Source organism: Uranotaenia lowii, chromosome 2, assembly GCF_029784155.1.
Source record: "Uranotaenia lowii strain MFRU-FL chromosome 2, ASM2978415v1, whole genome shotgun sequence".
Lineage (NCBI taxonomy): Eukaryota > Metazoa > Arthropoda > Insecta > Diptera > Culicidae > Uranotaenia > Uranotaenia lowii.
Genome location: NC_073692.1, coordinates 321,747,267 through 321,764,913, shown reverse-complemented (window position 1 = coordinate 321,764,913; position 17,647 = coordinate 321,747,267). Strand labels below are relative to the sequence as shown.

Below are 17,647 nucleotides of genomic sequence, written 5' to 3'. Positions count from 1 at the left end.
CGAACACCCCTTAAACTTGAAGCAAGGACTTAATCAGAGAAAAATATAAGAATCACAAAAACACTGATTTTAATACAATTGTTACAACTACCGTCAACACGGTTACACCAGAGTTCGTTAACTTTGGAATTCTACAAGTGTGAACTCGCCTGCATGTTGACCTGAAATAGGCATACGAAAAAAAAGCAATTCCTTCAGTAAATGCCTCTACACAGAACACGACTACAAAAACTGTAAGCGGAAAGAAATGTTAGGTTGACCAACTTTATTAAACTAAAAATAACTTGAGTTGGGTGTCGATCAGTTCTAGCTGCAGGTATGTGATACGGAAAAAGAAGCCCCATTTCTTTGGAGTCAATTAACTATATTTATTTGGACACCTATAGGTATTTCTTTCTTCGAATACAGTAATATAATGGCTTGTATGCTGTTGTATAACACTCTTAGCGATAAGTTTCCTTCGATCGATTACTCGTTTTCCACTCGACGTAATACTCAAACCAGGAACGAAGTCGAAAACAAAACCACATTTTTTCCAACAAATCTGAACAACGAACATCACAGCGCTGAAAATGATAATCGAACTCATTGACAACTGATTGTAAGTTTATATCGTTTATTTTTTGTTTCTTCTGGAAGACGTTGGATTATTTAGAATTCTATAATATTTTCTTTGTTTTATATACGCGTGTATAATTCTACGGTGGAAGACATTTAGAGACTGTACGTGATACAGGATAGATAGAGAGGTACAGGCATTTTCTGAGCATATAACAGGTTGAAATTAAACCTTTCCTGGAAACGCGAGTCATTCCTTTGCTACGTTTGCTAGCCTGTCAATTGGTTGTTCAGTTTCAACATTTTCGACTTGAATTTGGTTTTTGCGCTTATATTTGTAATTACAATAGGTAGTGATAAATATATTTGGATGCTTGCTTTAGTGTTAAATATTGATTTTTTTTTGTTATTGTCAATACACGATTAATTGATTTTACGTTTGCATTTTCATTTAATTTCATATTTTACTCACCTATAGTAACAGTAATCAAATATTGCATCATTTTCTCACCACATTTTCAAATCCGAATCGAATTGATTCAAAACAGTTACTAACTATTAATGATTCTATTCCCTTTCTAATCGCCATTGGAAGACAGTTTGATTATTTATTTAGTAAGTAGTCCCTACTCATCCGCATTCTCCTTCTGGTCGTCTTTAGTATGTTTTGGAAGACATAGAGCAATCGTTATCAGCTTAGATGAATATTTGGTGCTGACTTATTGAAGGATTCATCCAAGCGCATGTTGCCTAGGTTAGCTTTATACATTTGTTTGTTTTTGTTTGGATATGTCTTACAGTTTAAATGCTTGTAATAAAATCCAGTACGACACTATGATATAAACTGAACTCAAACTAACCTTATTCGATCTACAATTTAGTTCTAGAGAGATTCAATATTAACATGTCTGCGGTAGGTTTTCATTTTTGCTTCATAACACTAATGATTTGTATAACTGTTGAATTAAAAGCATTTCAACCAAGAATCGAGTAGATAGTCAACAACTTTGTTACTGCTCCTATACAATACGTTTTGTTATGTCGCCAGCTTAGATACTTAAAATGGAAGACCGATCTCGAACGCTTTGATTAGCGCACTTCCAGAGTCGTAGATTCCGACGATACCAAACAGGAATCCCAAAAAGATGATGAAGTAATTGTAGGCTCGCTCCCGTTGATCCAGCAGATGACCCTTCAGCTTCAGGTGGAAATAGCAGGGCCAGATGAAGCTCAACATCGTTCCGGTGAAGCTTCCAATAAAACCCATCAAGATCGAAAAATGTGGAATAAAAATAGCCATCATGATCGTTCCTAGAATGACACCCAGGCGCCACGCCAATCCCCAGACCTTGAGCTCTCCGTCCAATTCCCAAATGACCGGACCAATAGTTTTCGGTTTACCGCGGAAGAATTTCCTTTCAAGCATTTCGCACGCGGCAAAGTATGGCAGTGGATAGCTAAGGACAGCCTTGATCACAAGACAGAAATTCACCAGCCCTTTGAAGGATGGTGAATGCAAATTGTTGGTGATTACTTGCTGGGTATCATTTTGGAACGTCAGGAAGCAGATGTATCCGAAGAGAGCTTTAAAAATAGCAGCGGCAATGTGAGACCAATCCAGCATCCAATTGAATTTTGAGCGATCCTCCATGTTTCCTTCGAGTGTTGGGAGGAAGATCTGCGACGTGTAGGAGAAGACAATAACACCAAGCGAGATTGGAAAATTTTCAAAATCCATTCGCCACTTGACCTTACTCCAGCCCCAGTCGCCGATTTCCAGCAGACAATATCCGACGATGATCGCATTGATCAACAAATGCGACATCGTACACCAGAACGAGAGCATCGAGACATGTTGCAAGGATTTGAGAAAGCCTAATGGAAGCAAAAATATGCCGCACAGCATCATCCACGATCTGCTGTCCAGGGCGCCATCCGGAAAGGACCCGGCCATCAGATCACCGCATACCACAACGTACAAAATGCAGGTCATGAGCAGCTCGATCAGCTGAGCTATACTTACCACCCGGGGGCCAACCTTCTTACCGAAACATACCTTGGCGATGGCCACGTAGCTATCCCGGACCCGGACCGGCTCTCCCGTCTGCGGATCCGGCTCGTAGAGACACTGAACCAGGATCTTACCCGTATAGCAACAGATGTGGGCGATGCCCACCATAGCTATGATGGCCCAGTATCCGCCACGCAGCACCGCAAACGGAAGCGACACGATAAACATACCCTGGAAGAAGTTAGAACATGTTTTAGTTCGATTTTAGCTGAGATGCGCTTCTAGACTTAAAAAGTTTTGTCAACAAAATATCATTTTCCACATCCGTTAGAAAGTGGGACGTTATGGGGTAGGCATAACGGCAACTTCAAGGAGGACGCTTATTTAACCATAGAAAAAAGCTATAATATGTGAATTACATCATTGTTTCGTGTTCAGATTTCAGACATTGGAAAGTCTATTTCCTAACTGGCTTGAAACTTGAAAAAGCTGATAAAAACGTTTGAGAATGCATTTTTTTTTGTCGAAAGCTGAAAATCGGTCACTATCTATGGGGGCATAATGAGAACCCCTCTGGAACAGTATAAACATCACTAATCGGGGTTCAACTCGATGAAGTCAACTGAATTATAGAGCTACAGCTTGACTAGTTTCATCTGACGATTTGGCCTATTGGTAAGGTGTCGGAGAGCCCGGCAAACATTTTTGTAGCTATATTCTTATGTTGATATACGTGCCATATACATTATTGAATGATCATATGAAATTGGAAAAACAGCATTTACCTACTAAAGTGGAAGCAATATACATAGATAATTTTATTTCTTTCTAAAACGACGAAAATTACACCAATTGGGCGTTATCCGACACCTTATTCATACATTTCGAAAGAATTCAAGAGAGCGCAAGATTTTGCTCTCATAGCCTTCAAATCGTTGCCGGCATTTCCAGTTCTCTCATTGGTCGACATTACTTAATTCTCATCTGAGCCATCTGGATGCACTGCTGGTTGCAGAGAAAACATGACAATGGTTTTCTCAGTTGAAGCCAGCGCGAGAGAAAAATCATTTCAGACGACATTTTATACGATCTTTTCACTATGCAGTTGGAATTGCGATTCGTAACATGTAAACATGTAAACGACTTAAGTTATCATTTCTGGACTGGAGTTCGATTCCTGGTCGTGCCATTTTTTTTTTGTTTCATTTAGCATTACAAACAATTCACACACACATTATGTTTCTGGTGCTTTGTTTGGCGGATGATGCTACTAGCCGCATAATGCAACAATCAAAATAATCGATCATGAATGATAAATGAAAAATAAATCTCCTCGACCAGGAGTCGCACTCGAGTCTTTTAATTGTCTCTTCGACACCTTACCAATAGGCCAAATCGTCAGATGTAAACTAGTCAAGCTATTGCTCTATAATCCAGTTGACTTTCTAGTTGAATCCGCTGCTAGATTCTACGGCAGAAAATGCTCACCGTGCCCCGATTAATGGTGCTCTGTTCGCCCTGAGTCAACAAGTTAAAGTTAAAATGCGTTTTAAAATTGATTATAGTAAAAAATCAAAAATTTTATGATGGTGAAAATTGAGGAACAATGTGTACATCATGTTGCTATGAGTACATTACATATCAAGATAATTTAGCGATCATAAAAGCTTATATAGGGTAACGGACCTATTTTGGACCGCTTTGGGAAGTGGCTATGCTATTTTCTGGAATAAAAAAGCATTAGGGGCCGTCCATAAATGATGTCACGCGTTAGGGGGGGAGGGGGGGTTTCGATTTTTGTGACAATTTGGGACATGGGGGGAGGGGGGGTCTGCTTGAGCGTGACATCACTTATCATTACAAAAAATCAGCAAAACAATAACAAATAATTTTATCCTAAACTCAATAAAACTATACTTGCACCATTCATTTAATGAATAATAATACTCACGTAATCACTTTTGGTAAATTTTACGAGCATAAGAAAGTTCACAAGAACACTTTCACTGCAACACACGCTAACTTTTGGCTACCCCTTAAAGGCGTAAAATTGACCCGTTATTGAGAACCTCCACGATCTGTCAAATAACGGGTCATTTTTGCGGGTCAATAAAGCGTAGTTCTTTTAGAAATGGGACAGTTACGAATGCGTGTATCTCAAAAACCATTCGTTTGATCGAAATACTTTATATGAAGAAAATGAAGGTAATGTTATGATATTTCATGAAAAAATTAAAAAAAAATTATTTATCGTTTTTGGTTAGAGAAATTTCTATTTTATTCTTGGTATCTCCCATTGGCCGGCGCACACTTTTTTCAATCATGGTATTGATCAGTTTTTCCAACTTATACTTCGTCAAATCTATATTTTAGGTGGCTTAACCTTCCTTCTTCAATTTCTGATACTTTTCGGTTCAATACTTCTCTTTTAAAAGAGACTGGATGCATTTTAGTGGATACAGTAGTTTCGAAATGAACAAATTTGATTATTTTTGACCACATTTTTGAACGTTTTTAATGGAATTTCTTCTGGCAAAATCTGACAATAACGAAGTGAAACCATCATAAGATGTTATAATAAGATAAAATCGGTTAGTATAAATCGTAGGTTGCAGGTGGTACATACAAGATTACTCTTTTTAGGCTTTTAAAAATAGCGAAAACCAAAGTTTCGTTTTGAAAATTTTTGTTTTTTTTTTCGCAGGAGCAGAATTTTGGCAAATCATTATAATTTTATACAAAATAACCAGCAAATACATCCTTTAATATACTCGGGATATTGCAACGAGCAGACATGGTATAGGATTCAAACGCTGGAGTTTATTTAAAATAGGATATTTCATAAGTTTTGTCGTTCATCAGAAATCACCAGTCCCATAGCCTCGGGGCCGGCTTTACAGCTTACGAGCTCTGGAACTAGCAAAAAATGGTTGTTTGAGGTTGGTTTTGAATGAGTCATCATTAGGCAACACTTTCAGCTTATCGGAGAAAATTGTTTTGGACATTTCAGCGATTTACCCTTAGTTTTTCGCTTATTGAAAATTAAATATACTGGTAAGAGACTTGACTTCCCTGATGACCCTCAACCGTAGTTGCCGATCATGTGCTTCACTCCAATGCTTGATTTGAACTTTGTGGACATTATTGACAGTGTTTGCATACTTATCCACCACACAAACTCAGTAATTCTTTGAAAAATCAAAGGTTTTGTCAGCTAACAATTTGATAATGACGAATTTTAAAGGAAACTGTGCAAAATTATTTTTTTCTTTTTTTCTTGCATCGTACATAATTCAAAAATGCGTGAATCTTAAATTTTGAAAAAAAATAGGTCGAATAGTACTTTTCACAGGCAACAAAATGCTGACAAAATTTTGATTATCCGATAACCAGTAAACGAGCTATTAGCAAATGAAAGTGTCCCATTTCTAAAAGAACTAAGCTTTATTACCCCTTATTTCGAAAAGCTCGAGTCCGCTTCAAAGGGGTAGTTTCCAAATTTTGCGTGACATCATTAATGGACAGCCTTAGTTACAATTTTCGACTGCTTTATCCGTTCATTACGAAGATCAAGGCTTTTTCTATCGAAAAATATCGTCGTCTATTGCAATGTAACAAAATTTAAGCCTGAAAACACGTTTCTTCAATCATTACTCCGGTCAGTATTTTGGACCACCCTTTGGACCTATTTTGGACCACCCTTAAACTAAATAAGTTTTTTTTCTAAATTTTGCTATATTTCAACAGCGACTGATGCGCAATTATGCGAATTATTCAGATAATTTTGTCTTTTCTTATTGTTATAGACTAGTCAAGCATTGTTTGTTCGATAAGAATAGAGTAAAAACTTAAAATTCCTGCTCTATAGTGTGTTCTAAATGTTATGAAAATTCTGACAGCACACTGAAATCTCGACGAAATTTGTTCTGCAGTGTTCAATACTGACCGGTTGGCTCATCTCAGAACGCAAATCTCCTTCGGGCGACCCAATGATAGGTTGAGAAAGTCTAACATCATGAACTTCGCGATGCATTTTGACTTCCAAAACCTTAGTGGATTTGGTTTGCCTTTAGTTCTGTAGATAGATTCAAAAAGATAAAAATGTGCGAGAGTTAGCTACCTTCTTAGCTATCTAAACGCCACAAAAATTCAGTTTTCAGTTTGATACTAACTTTGTTCTAGGATAAAATTTATCGTTGGAGTAATTTTCCAACAGTTTTTTTTTAATTGCATAACTACAGGGGCTGAAAAATGGGATTTTTAGTACTTTAGTATTTAATAAATTAACACATCATTTGATTCCTCGGGAAAAATTACACAAGATAGGTCAATTTTTGTTCAAAATTTTCAAGTCCAAATCAACTTTTTCCTGGAGTCAGGGCCGTAGGAAGAACCGACTCATGGGGGAGGGGGGGGGGGGGTTGGTTTGGTGACTAATTTTTTGTCTAACAACACACGAATAAAAAAAAAATAAAACAAATTATGTTTGTAACTACATGATTATTCATTTTTAAGTACTCATTAATAGTTTTCGTATGAAATTGCAACTTAAGAGAAGACACGAATGCCACAAGGATGGTAAAGTGTCATTAATAAAACTTCAAAAAGGTAACTTTAGAAAAGTGGTCCTTAGCCTAAAGGGTAAGCTAAATTTTTTTTAATAAAATCTCTAGAAACAATATATGAAATTTGCTTTCATCGACGGTTAACTTTTTTTTAATTTGTTCAAAAGTCTGGTAGATCAAAGTTTTTTGGTTTAAGCATAAGATAAGTTCTATTAAGGGTATCCTTCAATTTTCTATAAAAAAAAACTTATTCTATACTCAAATCAAACAAGCCCAATCTTCTAAACTCTTTTGCGAATTCCAAGATTCTATCCTTTGATGAAAATAAATAAAAAATTCCAAAAAAAAAAACAGTACGAGATAAAAAAAATTCGAGTCTTATTTGCTTGATCCAAACTAGAACTAAATTTATGGTTTTAGTTTGAAATTTGGCTTTAAAATAAGCTGCAATATAATGTTTAACAATACACCGGAAAAAAAATTTTTTAGGTGAAGATCAGGTACATGTTTCTTACACAGGAAATATTTTTCATAAAGAATCTTGTAGATGATTTTTTTTTAAATATAATTTGGGATATTTTGCATGAATCAAAACTTAGAAAATGAACTCAAATTCTACTTTATATTTGTGATTTTCAGCTGAATTGTGTGTGAAATTGAATCGACAAGCAAATTTTTAAGTTTATGTTCTTTTGAATTTCTCAACAATTTTATGTTGATTGGAAAACTCATTCACAAGCTAAATCTTTTTCTGAAATTTTAATCTGAATTCTAAACCTGAATTCAAAAATTGAACTTTAAATCTGTTTCCGAATTTCTATACGATGTCCGAAATGTACAAAAAATACGATTGCCGAATCTTAATTGCAGATTTTATTTTCATGAATCTTTCATATAAATTCTGTAGTGCTGGTTTAATCTTAATTCATTATTTCAATTATTTATTTTTAATATGTTTTGTGAATCCAATTTAAAATGTGAATTTCGAATGGTGAATAAGAATCTGGTTTTCAATTTTGGATCGCCACTTAAAAGCTTTAAATTTTTAAATTTTGTGTTAGAATAAAGTGTAAGAACTTCGAATTGGATTATATTGATATTGAAAATGCTTTGATTCTCGAAAAACATGAGGGCTTATTCTGCGACTCACGAAATTTCACGTCTTCTTCCTGACTCCAGAAAATGCTTCAGAAAAGAAATTTGTGAATAGATATGAGCTCTGAAGACCAAAAACAGCTCATCCGAACGAAAATTTCGAGGCTAGAGAAGCTATTTAAGCCTGCAAAACGATATGAAATTTCGTAAGGCACGTCACTCGAGCCGCAGAATAATCCCAATGATTCAAATTTGATATGAAATGCAAACCGAATTCGAACAAGGATTTCAAGGTAGCTTTCCATTCCTAATTTCTTATGATTATTCGAACGGAAAATCAAGCATCCTAAACTTGATACAAAATCAGAAATACGAAAATATGTAGAAATACAATTTTGGTTATAGGAATATAGAACCAGAACCTCCAAAATGGGTTTAATTTGATATTTAATACTCAGACCTAAATTTCTATGATAAGGTTGCCAAATTGCCCGGTTTTAACCGGATTGGCCCGGATGTTAAATAGAAAATTTGGGAAAAGTCTGGTCCGACTCGTTTGCCCAGATTCCATTGGAAAAGCCCGGATTTTTCCCGGGTTTGTTTTCATTATTATTCTCAAATCAAATTTGTGTTGTAATTTTTTTTTATTTATGCGTAAAAAATTTGTGCACCAAGTTTCAAAAAATTAACATGATAGATTTTTTAATTATTTTTTCTAGATTTTTGATGAGCAATTCCTAGGTTTTGACCAAAATTGCCCGGTTTTGCCTGGATTTGGTCGACAATTTTGAAATACCCAGATTTTGCCAGGTTTTTATACAAAACAGCCCAGATACGTGCTGCGAATACAAAAAGAAACAAGAAAATGTATTAAAATTCCAAAAAAGTAAGATCAGAAATCGAAAAATAACTTTTTTTAATTCGATTAATATTTTCCAAAAAACCGCAAAAACACCCTAGTATAGAGCTAAAATGGTCGGGATTCGACCAGACCAAACTGAATGCCATCAGCATTTTTCCCAGTCACTCGAGTTAAATGTACAGATATTTTCAACTATAGACGGAATCAGTAAAACTTTAAAACCAGAATCATTAGTTTATAAACCAAGGAATGCATTCCAGTGAATTATTTAAGATTTTTCGGTTTCGCATGAGAATAACATGAGTTTCAAAATCTGCAGTTTAAAAATTTTCCCATGGCGTTCAGTTCGGTCTGGTCGAAGGCAGGCCAAATACGGTTGAAATTATGGATAAAACTCCATTTCACGTACATTTTACACATACATTTCGATTTGAAAATGCTAAGCTTAAACGTTAAAAATTGAAATACAGAGAAATAAACAATTTCGAAATTGGACATAAACCTAAAAACAGAAACCTCTCAACGCACACAGGGGAAAACGATGTAAAAAGGTGATCAAAATTGTTTACGCCAAAACGGAACGTTTTAGACCTATAGTGTCTTCGGGACATTTTATCTACATTTTAAGCACTTTAAAATGAGCTTTTGATAAAAATGATTAAATCACCTAGCAGTGAGATAGAAAAATTATTTTTTGTATTTTTCATTTTAGAGCACTTATGTCTGGCAATTTTTTAGATTGTAAAAAATGTAGCAATTTTGTTGAAAACGTAAACATCGTAGAAGCTAACTCAAAAAAGTTAGAAGGGTTCAAAATAAAAAAATATTGTTTAATCAAAGTTTTCAGTGTTTTAACGATATCTTTTCAGGCCGAGCTTATTCAAGCAAGATATGTTTGAAAGAGTTTTGAGTCACTTAAATTTAAACAGTTTTGTGGAACACACTTAATAAAAATATTCAGACTGAAACGAGTAAGATTGGAAAAACTAAGAAAAAATAGCTGTTTTCGAACATCTGTATCTTTCTAGTTCGGTTGAGTTCGGTTCATTTTTTGGTTGCATTTGAATCAGGCAGGTTTCAACGTTATAAAAACATGGAGTTTATAACGTTAAGTTGTTTATTTTGAAGCTTTCTAATTGATTAAAGTTAGCTATTTTCAAGGAATCTAGAGGACAAATTCCAAGTTTATTTAAACTGACAATTTGCAACCGTTTTTATTTTGGTGAAACTTTAGCCAAATCATTCTTTCGCTCTCGTATGACGTTTTTAAGCCTCCAATTACGAACCTTACCATCTACCATTTCGCTTAGAATACAATATACTTGACAAGTTTGTTTTTCGGATAGCAAATTTTAAATGCAATAAAAATTTCCTCAGGATTCCTTGAAAATAGCTAACTTTAATCATTGATAAAGCTACAAAATAAACAACTTAACATTGTTAACTCCATGTTTTTACAATGTTGAAATCTGCCTGATTCTAATGCAACCAAAAAATGAACCGAACTCAACCGAACTAGAAAGATACAGGTGTTCGAAAACAGCTATTTTTTCTTAGTTTTTCCAATCTTACTCGTTTCAGTCTGAATATTTTTTTAAGTGTGTTCCACAAAACTGTTTGATTTTAAGTGACTCAAAACTCTTTCAAACATGTCTTGCTTGAATAAGCTCGGCCTGAAAAGATATCGTTAAAACACTGAAAATTTTGATTAAACAATATTTTTTTATTTTGAACCCTTCTAACTTTTTTGAGTTAGCTTCTACGATGTTTACGTTTTCAACAAAATTGCTACATTTTTTACAATCTAAAAAATTGCCAGACATAAGTGCTCTAAAATGAAAAATACAAAAAATAATTTTTCTATCTCACTGCTGGGTGATTTAATCATTTTTATCAAAAGCTCATTTTAAAGTGCTTAAAATGTAGATAAAATGTCCCGAAGTCACTATGGGTCTAAAACGTTCCGTTTTGGCGTAAACAATTTTGATCACCTTTTTACATCGTTTTCCCCTGTGTGCAACGGCTTAAAAAAGCAGAACAAAAGAAAATTTACTTAAAAAATCTGCTAAATTGAGAAAGAAAAAAAAAATGCTCAAAACAGTTAAAAGATGCGAAAAATAGAAAACATTTCGACGTTTGACTAAAACAAGAAATAACGTTTTGAAAGTTTTTCACATTTTTCACTTTATATGGTGAGAAATATAAAAAAAAAAAACGTTGATCCTTTCGAATAGATGTTCACTCAGAGTTGATTGTTAATTATTTAATAGAAGTGATATTTGTTTTTAATAAATGAGTAGTAGCAAAACGTTAAAAGTTATCGTTCTTTCCAGAACCACTTTTAAAACTCTTGGTTCCAAAAATGTTTTTCCAAAAATATCTAATCAAAAAGATTTTTCATAATAGTTAATATGAAAAAAAATCTACTTTGAAATTAAAGCACGCTAAAAGAGTCAAAACAAGACTGAATCTGAGTGATACCTGAATAGCATTGGTAACGTTCCATGCTGCTTGATACTCGTTGATCTTCATTCCTCCTGGCGCCTCTCCTTCACAACCACCGGCGAAAGTGCTGTCCGATCCAAACGATTGCACACTTCCTTGCCTAGAATTAAAAAAAAAACTTCTTCACTTGCATAATTTTTACAAAAACAGCTTCCTACTCACCTTGGTGGGTAGCCTCCCGCTTGATATCCATTCTCAAAATCACTCGGTTGGTTGAAGCCCGTCTCCTGGTACTGACCGGGGGCAGGCTGTTCGCCCCCCTCCTGGTAGTACGCCTTTGGATTGGTGAACGGGTTCAAAGGATTCAGTTCGGTTGTTCCACCAGTGTCTCCTTTGAAAATCAAGAAAAATATGAAGAGATCAATCACCGTAATTTATATTGGTTACTTTAATTTATCGACCTTGGTGAAAAGTGATGTCCTTTTTAGTAGGGACATCTAAAGATTATGAAATTTTATAGATGGATAGAAGGTTAGATGAAGCGAAAGATGGTGAAAATGAGCGAGTAGAATTTATTTAGAAGCATTATCATCACATATCAAATTTTTGTTCCGCACGAGCCAACTACTATGAAGTGGTAGTTACAGATAGAGTTGCATCAACCATCACACATTAGTAGGCCAAGCGTGGTTCGCCCCACAAGTGGGAAAACTTGCAGTGCGAACGATCAAAAAGATGATATATGATCGCCCAGATAAGCTCCCTTTAACTCAGAAACGCATCTATCGATGTATAGTCTTCTCAGTTTGTTGTTATCATCGCGTTCGTTACATTCTACCCGCTCATTTTCATCATCTTTCATTTCATCGAATTTTCTATCCATATATAAAATTTCATAATCTTTAGGTGCCCCTACTAAAAAGGACATCACTTTTCACCGATAAAGTCGATAAATTACATTAAGAAAAAAATTTCATTAAAAATTTTGAATATTAAAAGAAAATCAACTCACCATCAGTTTCCGCGAAGTGGACATTCTGTGGCCGCGGGGGGACGACCGGAGGAGGTCGTTGACCCCCGCTAGGACCACCGCCCATTCCGGCATTTTCCCCACCCGGTTGTTCGTACTCGTCGTGTTTATTCTTGTTCGGAATCGTCTGCCGGGCGGTTTGCATGGCCACGTTCAAGACATTCTTCACCGGGGGCAGTGGCAACGAGCGCAGATTGTTGAGGAAAGACATGTTCCGTTCGGTTTTTGTTCGGTTCCGTACGATCTCAAGATCGAGATTGTTTTTTAAATTTTATATATTTGTATCTTTATATTAGTATAAGCTAAATATTAGGATCTCTTATCGAACAATTTATATCTTAATTTAAGAATTTATCTTTATGGAAGACTTTCAGTGATTTTACTGATTTCTTTAGTTAGACGCTACATGTGATCTCAACCGCTCGCATGTTGTATAGCCTCTGAAATGGAAGAAGAGAGTAAAATTAATAATAATTGTCGAGAGGATCTGGGCCATAAACTAGCAAACAAATACAGATGGATCAGAGAAAGACTTCCCTATGCCAGAGGTGCGTAAACTCGCTTCGGAAAAAATCATTCGGCTGATTTCTTCCGAGTTTAACTTGTTGTGTGCAGATTGATTTTATCTTCGTTCCAATCATTACGTGATTGCACACAAAACGAAGAGTACAGTTCTGCATTGATGTTTTCCATGCCTCGCAGGAATAAAATCACACCAACAAAACAACAGAACGAAGCTTACCGTACACGAATGCACACGAGCGATCGTTGCCCGACGGGCCGAGTTAACATTCCTCCTCACACCCTTCTCTCGCTCGTTTCCCGTTCCCTTGTATCTATCACTTTTAGCCACGCCCCCATGCGTTGTCCGATTGATGTGTTCGGCTGCCGAACGAAAACGATTTGAATTTTGAATTCGCAGAACTGTACGTTCGCTTCGCTGATGTTCCCCCCGATTGCTGTTTACTCCTGCCGAGTTTACCCGAAGCTTACTTCCTGATGCTTTCCGAGTTGAACTATCGATAGCATCATTGCAGTTTGAGTTTAACGGAATAAAATCTTTCTGCAAAGAAGGGCAAAGTGCGAGTATGTAGACTCGCGATTTTAACATCTCTGCCCTATGCAAGCTTTTTCAATAAAATTGGAAGAAACAAGGTGGATGGCATTCCTATCTTTTGTCATTGAATTTGACAACCATCAATATTTAGGGCCCACGATTTGTTGGGCTCCAAACGAACCTGACATTTGACTGTCAAGGACCCGAACTAAATGTAAAATCCTAGTGAAATATGGTTGATTGTATACCAACATATGGTGTAACCTACTGAGCCGATGTCCACGAGTTCGAGCCCAAGAGCAAACATCGAACACAGTTGTACCGGATAAGTTTTTCAATAACGATCCGCCAACTGTAACGTTGATAAAGTCGCGAATGCCATAAAGATGGTAAAACGACTATAATCGAAACAAACAAAAAATATGGTGTAACGCTGCATTGGAGATTTGTCGAACGAATTAATCTAAATAAATAATGCATGCAAGCACATACTTAGGCAGAAAATGCAGCGAATCCGTGCACCGATGGTGGATAACAATCACACAACACACAAAATAAAAGCGTTTCTTCCGGGGGCTGGCAACTTTTTCGAGTATTATCAGATAGAGTTTATATGGGATCATACGCTTTCAGGGCCAAATATTCGCAGTACGGAAGATGTACCTGAACGATCTTCACCAATTAATTACGGCGGTTCACCGATGTTGCTTCCAAGCTTTGGAGCACCGGATAGATCTGCACATTTGGCAACCGTGACAGGTAATTTCTCGTAAGCTAATTAAACCAGAAATTATAAAGAAAAATTGAACCGAAAAAGGAATACAGACGGTGGGAGGACTGCATAAAATTTAAAGGTGAGTTGAGAGTACAGCCTGAGTTATTGATGAGAAATCAAACGACTCGAGAGGGCGGCTTGAAAGCGAAACCTGAGTTGAGAGGACAGCCTGAGTAATTGATGAAAAATCAAGCGAGTTGAGAGGACAGCTTGAAATCGAAAGGCGAGCTGAGAGGACAGCCTGACTAATTGATGAAAAAGCGAGTTGAGAGGACAGCTTGAAATCGAAAGACGAGATGAGAAGACAGCCTGACAGCCTGAAAAAAAACAGGCGAGTAGAGAGGACAGCTTGAAATCGAAAGACGAGTTGAGAAGACAGCCAGACTAATTGATGAAAAAAACAAGCGAGTAGAGAGGACAGTTTGAAATCGAAAGGCGAGTTGAGAGGACATCCTGAGTAAGTGATGAATAATCAAACGAGTCGAGAGGCAGCTTGATATCGAAACGTGAGTTGAGAGGACAGCCTGAGTGATTAATGAGAAAACAAGCGAGTTGAGAGGACAGCTTGAAATCGAAAGGCGAGTTGAGAGGACAGCTTGAAATCGAAAGGCGAGTTGAGAGGACAGTCTGAGTAATTGATGAAAAAACAAGCGAGTTGAGAGGACGGCCTGAAATGGAGAAGCGAATTGAGAGGACATGCTGAGTAATTGCTAAAAAAATAAGCGAATTGAGAGGACGACTTGAAATCGAGAAGTGAATTGAGAGGACACCCTGAGTAATTGATGAAAAAATCAAGCGAGTTGAGAGGACAGCTTGTAATCAAAAGGTGAATTGAGAGGACAGCCTGAGTTACTGATAAGAATTGCAAGCAAATTAAGAGAACAACTTTAAATTTAAAGGCGAGTTGAGAGGATAGCATAAGTTATTATCAAAATGGATTGAAAAAATAGCTTGAGATAAGAACTATCTATGAAGCGTTGCGAGAGGATAGTTTGAATGAATTGTTCATAATTCAAGCGAGTCAAACAAAAGGACAACTTGGAATTTAAAGCGTTTTGAGAAGGCAGCTCTTCTAATTATTCATCAAGCTTATTGAGGGAAAGTTTGAGATAAGAGAGTACATTAAAGCGAGTTAGCTTCAACAAAAAAAAATTAGTCCTATTTGCCTCTTATAGTATTCGTGCCTTAATTCCGGGCACCTCAAGAATACTTTTTAATTTTGGTAACATTAACCTCAAAAACGATCGTGATCTTCGGCCGGCTGCCCGATATTGGCACTGAAATTTTTGGAGGTTAATTCTCCCGTTTTTGCCCGTACACGCCAGTTAATGTGCGTGAGAAATGACAAAAAAAGCCCGGATTTTTCCTTCATTAAATTTATTTGCCAAGCCATTAAAAAACAAATTATTTTATTTGTTTTTATCAATGCGTCCAAAACGAAAATTTTCGAGCAAGTATTTATGAAAATTATCATGAAAGGTTTTTTGGAAGCCTTCACCAACACTGAAACAATGCTTTTTTTATGAAAATTTTCGTCTTGTAACTTTATTTTTCATTGATTCGATAATTCACTTCGCTGTTTTGTCTTTGGTCTTTAACAAAAGTTTGTAGGTCTCAAACCTCAGTAACCAACAGCAAACAAAAATATAGCGGAAACGGAAAAAGCTTTGTAACATTATTCTCATAACTCCAACCGAAAGCACCTCAAACAACACGTGCAAAAAAGGCACAAGGACGCTCATGGTGCTGCAACAGCACCCGTTGTCTTTTTCAATCGATTTTTCACCACAACATTGTAAATCCCAAAACATTCCTTCTTTTCCACGAAATGACCACGTTAAGCGGGAGGAAAAATCACATCAGTTACCATCCACTTTTCTACACTTCGACCAACACACCTTCAGCAAATACGCACAGCTTCCGCCTTTTGGAGTAGCGAGAAGAAGAAGACACACATTTTCCACCTCCCCCGCAAGCATTCATTCAATAAGAGCTGATTCGTTTCGACAGAGAGAGAGGGTTTTCTCACTACTAGCCCGAAGTGTAGGGGTGGAAAGGAGGGTGATTTTTTTCCACTTTGACTTTTCATCATCCCGTGGCGGAGCCCAATTACGGAACGGAAAAATGCCATTTTCCGCACTTTACTTTACGATTTCCCAAACGAAAATACTCACATTCTGCCCGTAGATGGAGTCGGCTGTTGGAGTTCACTTTTTCACTGGTGGAATCGAACCGCAGAGGAGTCCTTTTTCGGATCGCGATTTCGAGCACGGCGGACCAGCTACCGATTAGAGTGCCATTTTGGAGGAAAATGAGCTGCTCTCGTGATGTCCCGTCACCAGTTTGGTAGCCGATGATGGCTGGTTGGTAACGCCCATCGGATTTGATGATCCAAGACTGGTGGAGCAGGCTCTGTCATCGAGATGCTGGATGCTGGCCTGAAAAAAATGGGATAAGGATAAAATTTGAATGAGTCGTTTGATGCACAGATTCCTTATTTTGAACAGGAGTATATTTTGGACTTAATTTTTATTCTGATGGTTGAATCCTGATTCCTGAATTCTAGAAAATCTAAGCATTAAATTAACTCTGTTTTTACTTCTATACAGGAGTACCCACGCAAATTTTCAAATAAAAACTGAACAAAGCTACGAATCAACAAATTCGAAACTGTCCCACATTGAAAATCACGTGTTTGTTGCTTTGTAAAATTTCACCTGTTTCGCGCTATTGATACAAACTTTGGTGAAAATAAGCAAAAAAAAATGTTTTAATCATAGGTTTATTTATTAAGGCATCCCACATGGGAAGTTTCTCATTGCCGAGTGTATCCTATTGATTATTCCATGTTAGTAGAAGGGGTAGCCGCGATTCAACTGTTAGCGTTAGTTTTTTATTATTCACTTTCAAAAACTGTTTTCCATCTGGGTTAGTATTGGTCGAAAATGTCGGTTAAGAAGACCCATAATTAAATCCCAAACATGCAGATGTGCGGGTGCGCAGATGTTTAAAGTTTGTTTAACAATTATTAGGTTTGATGCAAAACGCTTGTTTTTAGACCTAATTTGTCGCAGTTAAAAGAGTTTGACAGTTGATAGTTCACCATTGGAGTTACCAGTTAGATCAGAGCAAGAATATATCAGAGTTACAGTTGCCAAGAAGCCATTTTCAAACATCTCAAGGTTTTTCGTTTCGAATTATCAACCCCACGATTATCAGAAAAAATTATCAACAAACTTTTTAGAACTT

General features: G+C 36.5%; 1 protein-coding gene across 1 annotated transcript; it reads right to left on the bottom strand.

The window, feature by feature from the left end:
• Positions 1-355: 355 nt before the first annotated feature.
• On the bottom strand, positions 356-16,726 carry LOC129747468 (vesicular inhibitory amino acid transporter). Its single transcript, XM_055741711.1, has 5 exons — positions 16,573-16,726; positions 12,549-13,006; positions 11,759-11,927; positions 11,573-11,696; positions 356-2,800 (listed from the first exon to the last, which is right to left on the bottom strand). Exons 2-5 carry the CDS (start codon positions 12,775-12,777, stop codon positions 1,616-1,618), a joined length of 1,707 nt encoding a protein of 568 aa, XP_055597686.1. The 5' UTR covers positions 12,778-13,006; positions 16,573-16,726; the 3' UTR covers positions 356-1,615.
• Between the last annotated feature and the right edge of the window lie 921 nt (positions 16,727-17,647).

What these genes read in the sequence shown, in the direction of transcription:
- LOC129747468 (XM_055741711.1), bottom strand. Translation starts at nt 12,777, where the DNA reads ATGTCTTTCCTCAACAATCTGCGCTCGTTGCCACTGCCCCCGGTGAAG. An exon ending in CCACTTCGCGGAAACTGATG is followed by an intron (nt 11,928 to 12,548) that starts GTGAGTTGATTT and finishes TGATTTTCAAAG; the next exon opens with GAGACACTGGTGGAACAACC. An exon ending in GCGGGAGGCTACCCACCAAG is followed by an intron (nt 11,697 to 11,758) that starts GTGAGTAGGAAG and finishes TTTTAATTCTAG; the next exon opens with GCAAGGAAGTGTGCAATCGT.